General features: G+C 48.8%; 1 protein-coding gene across 1 annotated transcript in view; it reads right to left on the bottom strand.

Moving 5' to 3' along the window:
• The window catches only part of LOC119951482 (sodium- and chloride-dependent neutral and basic amino acid transporter B(0+)-like), a 91789-nt gene that overhangs the window by 61362 nt on the left and 14450 nt on the right, over positions 1-15977 (bottom strand). Inside the window, exons 5-8 of the mRNA XM_038774692.1 lie at positions 10509-10596; positions 10377-10435; positions 7214-7220; positions 2209-2347 (exon numbers count right to left, since the gene is read on the bottom strand). Of these exons, the coding sequence (XP_038630620.1) occupies positions 2209-2347; positions 7214-7220; positions 10377-10435; positions 10509-10596 (293 nt within the window). The remainder of the gene's footprint in view (positions 1-2208; positions 2348-7213; positions 7221-10376; positions 10436-10508; positions 10597-15977) is intronic.

Raw genomic sequence — 15977 nt, 5'->3', positions numbered from 1 at the left:
GTATGGAGGGAAGATCATATGAGGAAAGGCTGAAGGACTTGAGGCTGTTTTTGTTAGAGAGAAGAAGGTTAAGAGGTGACTAAATTGAGGCATACAAGATGATCAGAGGATTAGATAGGGTGGACATCGAGAGCCTTTTTCCTTGGATGGTGATGTCCAGCACGAGGGGACATAGCTTTAAATTGAGGAGAGATAGATACAGGACAGATGTCAGAGGGAGGTTCTTTACTCAGAGAGTAGTAAGGGCGTGGAATGCCCTGCCTGCAACAGTAGTGGACTCGCCAACACTAAACGCGTTCAAATGGTCATTGGATAGGCATATGGACGACAAGGGAATAGTGTAGAGGGACTTTAGAAGGGTTTCACAGGACGGTGCAACATCGAGGGCCGAAGGGCCTGTACTGCGCTGTAATGTTCTATGTTCTATGAAATCGGAGCACCCTGAGGAAACCCACGTAGACACGGGAAGAACGTGCAGACTCCACACAGACAGTGACCAGGAATCGAACACGGGTCCCTGGCGCTGTGAAGTCACAGTCAGGGCCGGTTTTAAGCCTATTTGACCAATTTCATCAAATTGGGCCCCGCACCTTAAGGGGGCCCCGCGCCAGCGGCGACAGAGTTACCGTTTGAAGCCTTTTCTGTATTCTGAGAGGAACTATAGGGTAGTTTTTACTTTTGGGGAACGCACCGCATTACCGTCGACAAATCCTTCTGCCCTGCGCCGCCAAATCCTTCCGCCTGGGTAAGTAAGTTTCAAAATTTTAGTGTATCAAGCATTTAATGTTTTTTTTTGGTTAAAGACGAGCATACTACACGAAATATAAACATACATAAATTTTTACTTTTGTAGAGTAGGGGCCCCGCCATCACTTTTCTAATTGGGCCCGCAATTCCTAGCACCGGCCCTGATCACAGTGCTAACCACTGTGATACCACGCCACTCTACATAGATACAATTAAGAGTAGTTGGTCAAATGTTCATATATTTGAACAATATTCAATTGAAAAAACATCAGTTCTACTTTTAGAAATGAATTATAACAACAACCGAGATGAAATTTGATTTCTGTTCCGATTTCTCTTTCCATTTCTACTAATATTTTTAAACGTTGTTTAAGCAATGAGTGCTGATAAGATTCTCTGGAGACTCAATTTAATTTGACGGATTTCCTGACAGTGCTTCACTAACTGACATACAATGCACTGTTAAAACATCCTAGATTTGTCTCTGTCTCCCAACAAATTCAGCTCCTTCATATTGTTAAATATGGTTGCTGCTCCCAGATACTTTCCCCAATTCAGTTCTCAGGTCTGAGTTGAACACAACACTAGGTTGAATTAAACACACAGAGAAGGGGATTGGTTCACTGATGATTGGAACAATTTCATCGGCAAAAGGCATGTATATAGAGTTAGATCACAGATCAGCCATGATCTTACTGAATGGCGGGACAGGTTTGAGGGGCTGAATGGCCTACTCCTGTTCTATGTTTTGAAATTCAAGTCGTGATATGTTTCCTTAAATAGTAAGAAAATTAAAAAAACAAAATCAATAAAGTTATCATTGTATAAATATTGTTAAAGTGAACCTGCAGTGTTAAAAACCAGGGAGCTGTTAACTAATGAAAGGGCTTCAATTGTAATATTATTTTCTAACAGATGTAAATAGAATCTCTATCTAAATCAAACAGATTTTCATTCATTAAACAGGACATTCACCCAACAAACCTTCCCAAGTAGAAGCTACTGGCACAGCTGTGTAGGTTCTCTTTTGTTACCTTACTGTAGTGTGTTTGGTGGCAGTACTGTATGTAACATGCGTTATTCAATCCAGTTGCTGCAGAGGCTTTCTGCAGCTTGATGAAGAAGGCTCAAAGTCGTCCAGAGGTATTGAAAGGTTTATTGAGTAACAGAATTTAACAACTGTGTGAGTTCTTACTTTAAAATCAATACCAGTAGAAAGGTTACAATGTTTATCTACAGTAGGTTTGTCTGACCACACTAGTAGCCCTGAGCTAGATCTATGCTCCCGCTCTCATCACAGTCTAATCACCAAGAGAGGCAGAGAGCCACTCGCATCTGGCTTTTATACCCGCCAGTGCTGCCCCCTAGTGATCTTTCAATTTCCCATTAACTCCTTATGTACACACCCATGTAAAGATCACTACAGGTTGTAGGTGCAAATTTCTGTTGTCATTTACTTACTCCCAGTATTGCTCACTTGGACCCTGGTGAGGAACGTAGATTCCTGATCCATTCGGACATGTTTCATTGTTTCCATGCAGCCATGTTGTATTCACGATTTCAAAATATCCATCATCCAGAGTGAGATTGCAGAGTGGATCTAGAGATTGAGGAATGTAATTTCAGAATCAAATTTCTGAATGTTAACTGTCTCACAGATTTATATTGACATTTCCTGGCCTGACATTTCCTCCATTTGGTATCCTGGGATGTGTAATCTCATACCCTGGCAAATTCCACCCCCCCCCCCCCCCCCCCCCCCCCCCCACTCTACCTTTACCGCCAAGCCAGGGGATCGCAGTGGTTCAATGAAGAGTGCAGGAGAACATGCCAGGAGCAGTACCAGACATACCTAAAAATGAGGTGTAAACCTGGTGAAGCTACAACACAGGACTATTTGTGGGCCAAACAGCATAAGTGTTTGGCCCACAACAGTAAGACACAAAGCTAAGCGATTCCAAAACCAACAGATCAGATCTAAGCTCTGCAGTCCTGCCACATAGTGTTGGTAGCACAATGGGAGGTGGGAGGGGGAGAGGGGGTGCGGGAAGAGAAGGGTGGGAGGCGGGTAAACATCAGCAACAGGGAAACAACTAGGGGAAGAAACAGAGGGAAGGGAACATTGGGGGGACAGGAACAAAGGGATGGAAGAGGACAGGGTGAGGGAGAAAGTACCATAAGGGAAACAGAGGGGCAAAGATAGGAAGGGCATTAGGCTGAATACAATAGTCTACAGGTGGCAACTTGGAACACAAAGGCACTGCAAACAACCACTTTAGAGGGTTCCTGAACAAAGGGAAACCCCGGAGTGCAGGTGCTTACCCACATGGTGTACACACAGTTGCCGACCATGTTGGGTAGCCCCTGGACAAAGGAAAACCACAGAGCTCAGGGGCGCAACCTCACGGGGAGAATGGTGACCATGGCCATTTTGGACGGCCCTCTCACAAAGGGAAACCCCGGATTGGGACTAAACCCCCCACCAGGATAGTCACCTGGACCGTCATGTGACTTAACGGCCCAATGAACAGATCCAGCGACTTTGGCCACCTGAAAAGTATGAAAGCCGGCAGAGCCTTCCTCCAAGACACTCACCTGTGGGAGAAAGACCGACTGCAGGTTAAAAAGAGGTTGGTGGGACAGACCTACCATTGCTACTATGGGATGAGGGCCAAGGGGGGTGTTAAATAAGAGGATGAAGTTTAACGCGATGAGGATGGTTACAGATTCGGGGGATCGGTACATTGTGGTCACCGGTAGTCCTGGTGAACGTATACGTGCCCAACTGGAACAACACGGAGTTTAGAAGAAAGACCATGGCAGAAATCTCCAAATTGGCTACGCACTGACTGATCATGGTGGGACTTTAACTATGTACAGGTCCCACGGACAGACAGGTCAAACCTCGGAACGGGGAAAATCTCCACATGACAAAAAAAACAAGGCATATTCATGGAGCAGATTGGGGTGGTGTATACACCGTGTGTATACACGGATCGACTTCTTTTTAGTGGGGAAATCGGTGCTCCCAGGATTAGTAAAAACAGAATATTCCGTGATTGCAATCACCGCCCACGTTCCACATTACGTGGATGTGAGGTTGGAGACGGGCTGTGCCATGTAGTTTGGACTCGGCCCTCTTGATAGGGCTTGCTACAAGAAAATATCACAGGCCATAGACGAGTATACTACTAACAACCAGAATGGCGAGGTCCCACCCTCCATGTTCTGGGAGGCATAGAAGGCTGTGACTAGGGGTGAAATTCTTCCCTACAAGGCTCGTAAAGATAGGAAAGAGAGGGTGTCTAGTTAACAGCTAGTTGACTCCATACAGAGGAGACCAATAATACTCCAAGGCCCCAACCGTAGAGCACCTGGCAGAGAGGAAAAAGTTACAAATCGACTTTGATCTGCCCTCCACGAGGAAAGCAGTGCACCAACTCCACCAGGCACAGGGGACCATGTACGAACACGGAGACAAGGCCAGCCACCTGCTGGCTGACCAGCTGAGAAATCAGGCGGCCATGAGGGAAATAGTTTAGTTTGGAGGTAACAAAGGCAAACTAGTAGCAGAGTCAGATAAGGTCAACGAGGCATTCAAGACCTACCGGAGGCTGTGCACCTCGGAACTCCTTGCAGGGAATTTGGGGATGAATCAGTTCCTTGATGGACTGACATACCAGCTGTGGGGGAAGATAGAAAACAGGGGCTAGAAGCACCACCGGAACTGGGAGAAATCATGGAGAGCATTAACTCCATGCAGGTGGTGAAGGCCCAGGACCAGATGGATTCCTGGCAGATTTCTACAAAAAAATCACAATGGCACTGGCCATGCACTTGTGGGAGACATCCACTGACTTGCTGGCGAAGGGTACCCTGCCGCTTACGCTAGCACAAACCTCAATCTCGCTGATACCCAGAAAGGCAAAGAGCCAACAGGCAACCTTCGGTGCTAAACGTGGACGTGCAAACTACTGACCAAAATCCTAGCCAGGAGACTGGAGGACTGCATACCAGAGGTGGTAGCAGAAGATCAAACGGGTTTTGTCATGGGTAGACAGCTAACTGAACATCAGGCGCATGCTGAACTTGATCATGACGCCATCTGGGGAGAGGTGTTCATCTCCCTGGATGCAGAAAAGGCCTTCGGCAGAGTTGAATGGAAGTACCTCATAGAGGTAGGTGAAACTCCTGTACAGCACGCCCATGACGAGCTCATGAACAAATAACAAATACCACCAGCTCTAAATACTTCAAGCTGCACAGAGGCACAAGGCAGGGATGCTCATCTCGCTGCTGCTGTTCGCTGTAGCGATCGAACCACTAGCAATCTCCCTCAGGGCTGTGACGAATTGGAAGGGAATCTGGAGAGGAGACAAATAGCACAGCCTATCGCTCTATGCGGATGACCTGCTCCTCCACATCTTGGACACGCAAACCACGAAGCTCCTGAATGAGTTGGGAGCCTTCTCAGGCTCAAGATGAGCAAAAGTGAGACCTTCCTGGTGAACCCGCATGATGAGAGGCAGAGCTGGAGGGACTGCCATTTAAACAGGCCCGACACAAATTCTGCCCATGACTGGACAGGGATCCACAAATGGAACCTGGCCAGTCTGATGGAGGAAATAAAAATGGCCTGCAGAGGTAGAACACACTCCAATTCTCCCTGGTAGGGAGAGTGCAGCTGATCAGGATTGACGTACTGCCAGGTTTGTCGTCCTGTTCAGATCCACACCGATTACATCCCCAAGGCCTTCTTCAATAGATTAGAAAAACTGATCATGGCTTTTGTGTGTGTGTGTGTGCGTGTGGTGGTGGGGGGTGGGGGGGGGGGGGGGGGGGGGGGGGAGGGGGGGGGGTTGGAAGAAACCCGAGGGTCCCCAAAAAGGTGGTGCAGAGAATGAGAACCATGGGAGGGGGGGGGGGGGGTGGCAAACACGCCCAAACGTGCAATATTACAACTGGACTGCAACTGCGGAAAGGGCAAAGGGCAGATAAAGGAACCAGAAAGCGAGTGGGTGCAAATGGAAGATGGCTCCTGCACGGGGGCCTCCCTTTGGATCTTGGCCATGGCTGTACTCCCATCCCCACCAAACAAACACTCAACGAGCTCAGTGGCAATTGCAACACTCAGGTCATGGAACCACTGTGACTGCACTTGGGATTAACTTAAGTGTCTGTAAAAGCTCACATCTGCAACAACCACCGGTTCGCACCAGCCATAATAGACGCCACCTTCAAAAGGTGGAGACAGGATGGAGGGACGCTGACAATTAGGGTCTTCGACACAGACAACATACTGACAACACTTGAGGAACCAACAGAGAGGTTCCAGCTGGTGGGGGGAAATGAGCTAAGATACATGCAGGTCAAAAACCTCTTGCGTAGGGAAACAAAAATGTACCCACGGCCACCACAACAGTCATTGTTGGAGGACTTTCTCAACGCGTACATCCTAGGGAGGGGGTACTGAGGCAACCTGTATGGGCGACTACTGGAAAGCCAGGTACACCACTGGTCGAGACAAGGGAAAAGTGGGAGGAAGACCCAGGCTTTGAAATAGGGTGGGGACTCTGGAGCGAAATATTGCACAGGGTCAACTCCACCTCCACTTGTGCAAGGCTAAGCCTAATGCAGGTAAAGGTAGTACACAGAGCCCACTTGACGAGAACCCGAATGAGCAGTTTCTTCTAAGAGATGGAGGACAAATGCAAACGGTGACATGGAGGGCTGGCCAACCATGTCCACATGTTTTGGTCTTGCCCCAGAGTTGTTGGGTTCTGAACAGCTTTCTTCAAGGCAGTGTGCAAGGTGGTGGAACCTTGCCCAAGAGTGGCAGGTCTTCGCGGTATCAGAGCAGCCAGATCTCTTCATGGGGAAGAGGGATGACTCCCTGCCTTTGCCCCCCTAATCAACCGCCGGAGAATCCTACTCAGCCGGCGACCAGCAGCATCACCCAAAGCTGCAGACTGGCTGGCCGACCTATCAGAATTTCTCCAGATGGAGAAAACAAATTTGCCATCTGGGGTCGGAAGAAGGCTTCCACAGAATATGGGAACCATTCACCCAGTTGTTCCAAGACCTGTTTGTAGCCAACAGCCAGTAAGCCAGATGGTGGGAAGCCACGGTACAACAAAGAACTAAAAAAAAAAAATAGGGGAGGGGGTGGTGGTGGAGGGGGGAAGAGAGAGGCATGGAGCCAAACCATGCCCAGCAAACAACATAATGCATGGCATCATGCCAACCAAACGGGAACAAAGGAGGGAAGAGGGCAACCCAGAAGACCAGAAGGGGAGGTAGAGTCAGGAAGAAAAAGGGGCGAGAGAGACAGGGACCCAGCTAAAAATACTAGAGAAAGTAAAACAAGAAGCAGTAACTGTTGTAAATAGTGAAAAGTAACTGATGTAAATAATGAAAGACGGACCATGTATAAATATTTTTGCTTTCGACGTGTGTTCGCGCTTACCTTTGTTCTGTTCAGATGTAAAATCATTGATAATTAATTTTTAAAAAAATGATTAAGGACTGAATCTCCTCCATCATGACATGCTAGATCCCTGTGCCTGCCTGAGTAACAGTTATATCCGCCTGTCCCTGATTATTAACCAACTCAATAGCTTAACCCAAGGCTGCGACTGCCTCTAGAATATCCAAGTAATTCTCCCCTCCCTGACGCCCCACAATATCTGCAGCTAGGATTCTGGCTCAACAACTCTGAACCAAACAAGAACAGAGAGGATGCTGGAAAAACTCAACAGATCTGGCAGCATCTGTAAGGAGGGAGAAATAGAGTTAATGGGCGGGATTCTCCGCAGACCGTCGTAACGCCGATTTCCGGCGAGAAAAATTGGTGTACATGACTCCGGCATCGGGGCCTTCTTTTAGGCCGCTATTCTCCGTTCCCGGAGGGGCCAGCAGCTGACTGACGCAATACGCGTCAGTTTCACCAGCTGCGGAAGTGGTGAGACCCGGCGTTTTTTGGAGGAGGAGGAGGAGAGAGACAGACCCGGCATTTGGGGGGGGGGGGGTTCCGGCATTTGGGGGGGGGGGGGGGTTCTGGCATTTGGGGGGGGTTCCGGCATTTGGGGGGGAGGGGGGGTTCCAGCATTTGGGGGGGGGGGGGGGTTGCGGCATGGGGGGGGGGGGTTTGCGGCATCGGGGGGGGTTGCGGCATGAGGGGGGGTTGCGGCATCGGGGGGGGGTTTGGGGGCAGCGGCGTGCAGAGAGGGGGGGGCGACAGATGCCCGGGGCCAACGCACCGTCGCCCCCCCCCTCTGCACGCAGCTGCCCCTACCCCAACCCCCTCCCCTCACCACCCCTACCCCCTTCACCACCCCTACCCCCCTCCAACGCCGCACCCCCCCACCCCCCACTAACGCCGCACCCCCCCCCCCCCCACTAACGGAGGAAGGAAGGGGGGGAGGAGGAAGGAAGGGGGACGGAGGAAGGAAGGGGGGAGGAGGAAGAAGGGGGGAGGAGGAAGGAAGGGGGGGAGGAGGAAGGAAGGGGGGGAGGAGGAAGGAAGGGGGGGAGGAGGAAGGAAGGGGGGAGGAGGAAGGAGGGGCGGGGGGAGGAGGAAGGAAGGGGGGGAGGAGGAGAGAGGGGGGTGTGTGGGTACCGGCCTTCAGAGGGAGGGGGACGGGGTGTGGGTACCGGCGTTGAGGGGGGGGGGGACCCGGCGTTGAGAGGGGGGGTTGCGGCGATGAGGGGGGGTTGCGGCGTTGAGGGTGGGGGGTTGCGGCGTTGCGAGAGATGGGGGGCGGCGTTGGAGGGGGTAGGGGTGGTGGGGAGGGGGGTAGGGGTGGTGGGGAGGGGGGTAGGGGTGGTGGGGAGGGAGGTAGGGGCGTTGGAGGGAGGTAGGGGTGGTGAGGGGGGGTGGTTGGGGTAGGGGGCAGCGGCGTACAGAGAGGGGGGGCGACGGTGCGTTGGCCCCAGGCATCCGTAGCCCCCCCTCTCTGCACGCCGCTGCCCCCAAACCCCCCCCCGATGCCGCAACCCACCCCCCCCGAGAAATCCCGCCGGCGCCAGCTGTTTTCAGAGGCTGCCGGCGGGATTTGCACAGCGCCGGTTTTTGGCCGGTCAGAGATTTAAAAACCCTGCGGGAGCGGGAATAATGCCGCTGCCGGCCGATTCTCCGACCCTGCGTGGGGTCGGAGAATCCCGCCCAATATTTTGAGTCCTTTTGGCTCTTGCCTTGATCAGACGGGATGGGGACTGTGTTAGATTTTAAAGTCTAGCTGTGTGAGATTGCAACGTGTAGCAACTTTAAGAACAAAATACAAATGATCTCGTGTGGGAGGAGGGGGGGCAAATAGGAAGGGGTTTGCATTGAGGCAATACATGTGTGGAAAATTTTAAAAATGGGATTAAAGATGGAGGTGAAAGGTCACAATCTAAAACTGCCAAAGTCTACGTTGAGTCCAAGGTTAGTCAAATTGCAGCTACTTGCCGCAGATATAGGCCAAAATCGACTATTGTACATAGTAGCATAATCTGGACTGAAATTGCTATTACACGTGAGGACTCTGAGGAAGTGCTGACACGTGCACATCTGCTGACAGTGCCCAGCAAGTTTCAACTTCTGGTGGGCTGATTTGCACTACCCAAGACCCTGCGCAAAGTCTCTGACAATGATCCCAGGACATTTTAAGCTGGTTAATAGGTGGTATAATTAAGTGATGGTGTAAATGACCTCAGCACCACTTCTCTGCCTCCCCCAACCCTCTTGACCTGATCTGACTGCACACGGTAGCACGGTAGCATAGTGGTTAGCATCAATGCTTCACAGCTCCAGGGTCCCAGGTTCGGTTCCCGGCTGGGTCACTGTCTGTGTGGAGTCTGCACGTCCTCCCCGTGTGTGCGTGGGTTTCCTCCGGGTGCTCCAGTTTCCTCCCACAGTCCAAAGATGTGCGGGTTAGGTGGATTGGCCATGCTAAATTGCCCGTAGTGTTCTAAAAAGTAAGGTTAAGGGGGAGTTGTTGGGTTACGGGTGGATACGTGAGTTTGAGTAGGGTGATCATTGCTCGGCACAACATCGAGGGCCGAAGGGCCTGTTCTGTGCTGTACTGTTCTAAAACTCTAAATGACCTGTTCCAGATACCCCCTGACATAATTCCACGACAGCCCTCCAACCTGACCCTCCAATCGGCCGACCATCTGATCTGATCCTCTTCCCCCACAACTTGACCCAGCTACACACTAACCTAACCAACCCCACCGCCAGTCATTTATTGACTACCTGGTCCAAATAGCCCCCCCCCCCCCCCCCCCCCCCCACCAACCTGACTGCCAACCCACTCAATTATCCATTCTTCACTGAAAGATCTGAGACTCTTAAAACATTACCTGAATACCGGAACTAATGTTGTGGTAAGGTGAGGCTGGGCTTGGGGGAGAGGGGGCGGGGTTAGATTTTCCAGTTTCTCTTGCTGTGGGACCACAAATTCCTGTCCAAACTCAATGGGCCTTTGATTGGTCTGTCAAAGGTATCAAATTCTCCATCTGGCCCGTGAGAATTCTAGGGAACATCTGGTTTATAAAAAGGCAGTTAACAGGAGACCCAGGGCAATTCAAAAAAGCAACCTTCGAGAGTAATATTGCTTAAAAAGTTAATAAAAAAACTAGCTTACCCACATAGTCATCGGTTGATTCTGAAACTTCATCTTCTCAAAGTTAAAAGCAGTAACCTCTAAAGTAATAAGACAAGGAGACAAACAAAAAAAAAGAGAAGCCAACAGAAGCAAAACGACCACAGACTTTACCTGCAACTTGAAAGAGCAAATAGCACAGCAAGGATGGAAAGCAAATGTTTGAACATGGACTGAAATTTCCACCACATTCTGTCCAAACCTTAAAAGAAAGAAAGAATGAACCTTCACTCAATAGATCAACAGGTAATTGTAGAAGGTACAGAATGTGATTTTACCCGAAGCTAATTTCGCAGAATGGCTGATGGAACTGGTCATTGCCTCTACACCTATTAAACCTTTTTGAAAGGCACTTCTGGACAAACCTACCAAAGCTTTGACAAAGGGTCATCTGGACTCGAAACGTTAGCTCTTTAATCTCCCTGCAGGTGCTGCCTGACCTGCTGAGAATTTCCAGCATTTTCTCTTTTGGTTTCAGATTCCAACATCCGCAGTAATTTTGCTTTTTTTCTACAAGAGGACATTGGCCTAAAGAGTACAGAAAGTTCAATTGCCCTTGAAACCTAAAGTGCGACACAAATTTCTGCAATAGCAAATGAAGAACAGCCAAATGAGGAAGAACGGCAAGAGAAATTTCCAAAGTTTTACCCACAGCATGCAAGCATATCAATGAAATTCAAGAGGTAACCGTAGGTTATAGCTTTCAGACTCCAGCCACATAATACACATGGTCAACTTGGCATGCCGCATGGATGCCATCAGAAAAACTGAAGATTTTAGCTCCATCCAAGTAATATATGAAGAATGGACAATAAGCATTGCACTCCAAGATTGCCACTTGTGCTGACTCCAAATACTACTCTGATACTGAAAGTGTCCCGTCAAACAACAACCAGACATGCATGGTGCATGACACACAATGACAGATAGCATATCATAGAGCAAAGCTACGCAGCAGAGTCATAACATTTGTATAAGGGCCAGAACTGGTTGTATTATATACCCATCATAATGTTATCACAATGTCCAAGACAATGTGAAATGAATTGAAATGAAAATCGCTTATTGTCACAAGTAGGCTTTAAATGAAGTTACTATGAAAAGCCGCTAGTCGCCACATTCCGGCGCCTGTTTGGGGAGGCTGGTACAGGAATTGAACCATGCTGCTGGCCTGCCTTGGTCTGCTTTCAAAGCCAGTGATTTAGCCCTGTGTTAAACCAGCCTCTATGTGCTGATGTGCATCCTTGTATACATTTATCAGAACAGATTCCTTTTTGTCAAAGGGAAAAAGGAATATGTTGTATTATTGCCCAGATCTCAGAAAAGCATTGCACCATTTCAGACAGCTGTGTGATATCATATCATGTGATGTTCTAATATAAGAAATCATCATGTTATTTGATGTGCATTCCATTAGTTAACAGGCATTCAGTCAATTGCGTATGAAATGTAATATTAATCAGAAAATCAAAGAAAATGCTGAAGGATGCCATTTGGCCCATCAAGTCTGCACTGATTAACTCTATCTGTGACACGGTAACCTAACCTGCACATCAAGGGGCAATTTAGCATGGTCAATCCACCTAACCTACACAACCTGGATTGTGGGAGGAAACCAGAGCACCCGGATGAAACCCACGCAGACATGGGGAGAACTTACAAATTCCACACAGTCACCCAAGGTCGGAATCGAACCTGTGTCGCCCTAATCTAGCATCATAGCACTATTGCTTCACAGCACCAAGGATCCGGGTTTGATACCTGGCTTGGATCACTGTCCGTGTGGAATTTGCATGTTCTCCCATGTCTGCGTGGTTTTCCTCCATGTCCTCCGGTTTCCTCCCATAAGACCCGAACGACATGCTTGTTAGGCGAATTGGACATTCTGAATTCTCCATCAGTGTACCTGAACAGGCGGCGTAGTGTGGTGACATGGGGATTTTCACAGTAACTTAATTGCAATGTTAATTTATACCTTCTTGTGACACTAATAAAGAGTATTATTATTAAACAGGAAACATAACCCAGACTGTATATGCAAGTCTGAGATGACATGTCGTAAGATTAATAAACTTTCAGATATCTGACTCAGTTTGAACCCAACTCTTTGTAGTATATGTTAAGTGGACTACCATGTTGAAAACAACAAAGCAAATCACTTGACTGCAAGCAATGCATCAGCAGTCCACTTGCATGGATACAGAAGAAAATAATTCACCATCAACTCGAGAAAAGCGAAAGAATAAAAAGCAGCTCTTCTAAACCAAACCCTTGACTTGCATTCAGTTCATTTAGCACCCTATGCCAAAGCAAATATTATTAGGGGTAGTGTATTGAGATGGATAGAAATCTGGTTGTTAGACATGAAAAAAAATAGTAGGTAAAAAGGGATCTTTTTCTGATTGGCAAGCAGTGACTAGTGGGATACCACAGGAATTGGCGTTGGCACCTCAGCTATTCACAATGCATATTCATGATGTAGATGAGGGGACTAAATGTGATATCTCCAAATTTAGAGATGACACAATGTTGGGTGGGAGGGTGAGCTGAGAGGAGGATGCAGAGATACTTCAATGTGAAGTGTGATTTGGATAGGCTGAGTAAGTGGGCAAATGAATGGCAGCTGCAACATAATGTGGATAAATGTAAGGTTATCCACTGCAGGGTCATTTACGCTTCCAACTTCTTCCATCAGGGAGAAGGTACAAAAGTCTGAGAACAAGCACTAACAGATTCAAAAGCAGCTTCTTCCACATTGTTACCAGACTCCTGAATGACCCTCTTATGGACTGAACTGATTTCTCTATGCATCTTTCCTACTGCAGTAGCACTACACCCCGTATGCTTCACCCAAAGTCTATGGCTATGTATTTACATTGTGCATTTATCGTATGTCCTACATTTATTTTCATGCATGGAACGATCTGCCTGGACTCTGCACAGAACTCTTTCTCTATACTTTGGTACACATGACAATATATCTAAATCTAAAATGGGAAGGCAGGTTATTATCTGAATGGCCATAAATTAGGAAAGAGGAATGTGCAACGAAACATGGATGTCCTCATACACCAGTCGCTAAAGGTTTATAAAGGTGCAGAAGGCAAATGGTATGTTTTTTTTTAAACTTAGAGTACCCAATTCAGTTTTTCCAATCAATGGGCAATTTAGCATGTCCAATCCACCTACCCTGCATATCTTTTGGGTTGTGGCGGCAAAATCCAAGCAAACATGGGGAGAGTGAGCAAACTCCACACGGACAGAGCCGGAATTGAACCTGGGTCCTCAGCATCGTGAGGCAGCAATGTTAACCCTGACATCCCACTCCTGACATTGACTTTAGGGCAGCACAGTAGCGTTGTTGATAGTACAATCACTTCACAGCTCCAGGGTCCCAGGTTCGATTCCGGCTTAGGTCACTGTCTGTGCGGAGTCTGCACATCCTCCCCGTGTGTGCGTGGGTCTCCTCCAGGTACTCCGGTTTCCTCCCACAGTCCAAAGATGTGCAGGTTAGGTGGATTGGCCAGGCTAAATTGCCCTTAGTGTCCAAAATTGCCCTTAGTGTTGGGTGGGGTTACTGGGTTATGGGGATAGGGTGGAGATGTTGACCTTGGGTAGTATGCTCTTTCCAAGAGCCAGTACAGACTCGATGGGCCGAATGGCCTCCTTCTGCACTGTAAATCCTATGTAAAACCACTGCTCCACCGTGCTGTCCTGCAAATGGTATGCTGACCTTCATATTGAGAGGATTCGAGTACAGGAGCAGGGATGTCTTTACTGCAATTATACAAGGCTTTGGTGAGACCACACCTGGACTATTGTGTGCTGATTTGGTCTCCTTTGCAGTAGAGGGAGTACAGAGAAGGTTAAATAGTCTGATTCCTGGGATGATGTATAATGGGAGATTGAGTCGATTAGGATTGTTTTCCCTGGAGTTGAGGGGGAAATCTCATACAAACCAATAAAATTCTATCGGGATGAGACAGGGTAAATGCACAAAGAATGTTCCCGATGCTGGTGGTGGGGGGAGGCAGCCATAGCATGGCAAGGAACCAATTATTACACTCAAGCCCAACAATCAATGGGAGCGACACCTCATCCAATGGCCTCCTGTGATTCATTGGCCTCCCCAGAATTGGTCACACTGGTGCTAAATAGTACTCCTTTTTAAAAACGTGAACCTGGTGGAAGGGCTTTGGTGGGAAACTGAGGAGGTGAGTAGCTAGTTTTGCTCACAAGCAAAGAGCCCATGGGTGCTGTGGTTGCCACCTGTGCTCTGTGACGAGGGGGGTTGGGGAGGTGGGGTGCTCGGCTAGGCGGGGGGGGGGGGGGGGGGGGGGAGGGTACACCTGGCTGGGGGTGGGTGAACCTCCGCAGGGGGTGGGCTGCCATGGGAGGGTGGCACTGTGGGGGAGGGGCATTGGTGTTTACTCACCCATGCTGCCTGATGTAGGTTGTTGACATTTTTAAGGTAGTGGAGGCCAGTCCCCCTGGTCGTGCTCCCAGAGCTTAGAGCTGCCTCTACCTCATCTCATGCAGCATTGTTGCAAGCTGACTGGAGTTGGCTGAGCAAGTGCTGTTGAAGTGCTCGTTGACCTTGTTAGCAAGCCGGGGGGGAGGGGGGGGGGGGGGGGGGGGGGGGTGGGGGGCTGACGAGAGCGGTCCCATCGAATTGGCTGTTGAGCCTTTATTTGCCCCGAGAAGCCTGTGGGACTTTGTTAAGTGGACAAGTTAACTTTGAATAGTGTCAATTTTCGCTCACCACCACACTTCGGAATCTTTCTGGAGAATCGCGCCCGATATGTTTTCAAGAAGCAGGTTGATATAGCACTTGGGGGCAAAGGGGATCACAGCATATGGAGGAAAGGCGGGATCAGGCTCGCCAGTTGGATGATTAGCCATGATTATGATGAATGGTGGAGCAGACTCGAAGTGCTGAATGGCTTCCTCCTGCTCCTATTTTCTATGTTTCTGTATTTATGTGGCAGGAGCGATGGCTCATATCCAAATTAGAACAAAATCAGTTCCTGTTTCAGCTCTTAAACACTTAATCAGGTAACCACTTTCAGTTGCCACCGTGGTGACCTCCAAAATTATAGTATAGGTTGCATGTGCACACTTGCAACTGGGCATACAATGCCCCATGCAAAGCAGATGTCTTTTATCAACAGCTTGAAACAGGCCTTAGGCCGTTTGTAAATACAAACAAGGATCCTAACACCTGCTGCACATTCGGCAAGCTTGCCAATGCCTCAGGCAAAACCAACTCTGAACCTCTTTTATAAAAAAGGGCTTTGTTACCTACAAATGACCATTGCTCCCATTCTTGAGACGTCCGACCTTTGACACCAGTCCCCAACCTCTGGTCTTCTTCCTGGGGCCCCGACCCAGCCTCCAGCCTCATGATCCTTGGACCGCCCCTCTTGACTCTCAGTCCTTGCTGTGTACTTCAGGCGGACAACATGTCTGACAGCCTGCGAAGTGACATAACCTACCTGGATCCTATTGACTGGGGACAATTGGTTATCGCAAGTTGTACTTTAGGGCCTCAACCTGCCCCTCTTGCCACCAGGGACCAAGTCT

Source organism: Scyliorhinus canicula, chromosome 17 (assembly GCF_902713615.1).
Source record: "Scyliorhinus canicula chromosome 17, sScyCan1.1, whole genome shotgun sequence".
Lineage (NCBI taxonomy): Eukaryota > Metazoa > Chordata > Chondrichthyes > Carcharhiniformes > Scyliorhinidae > Scyliorhinus > Scyliorhinus canicula.
This window is presented reverse-complemented; position numbering and strand designations above follow the sequence as displayed.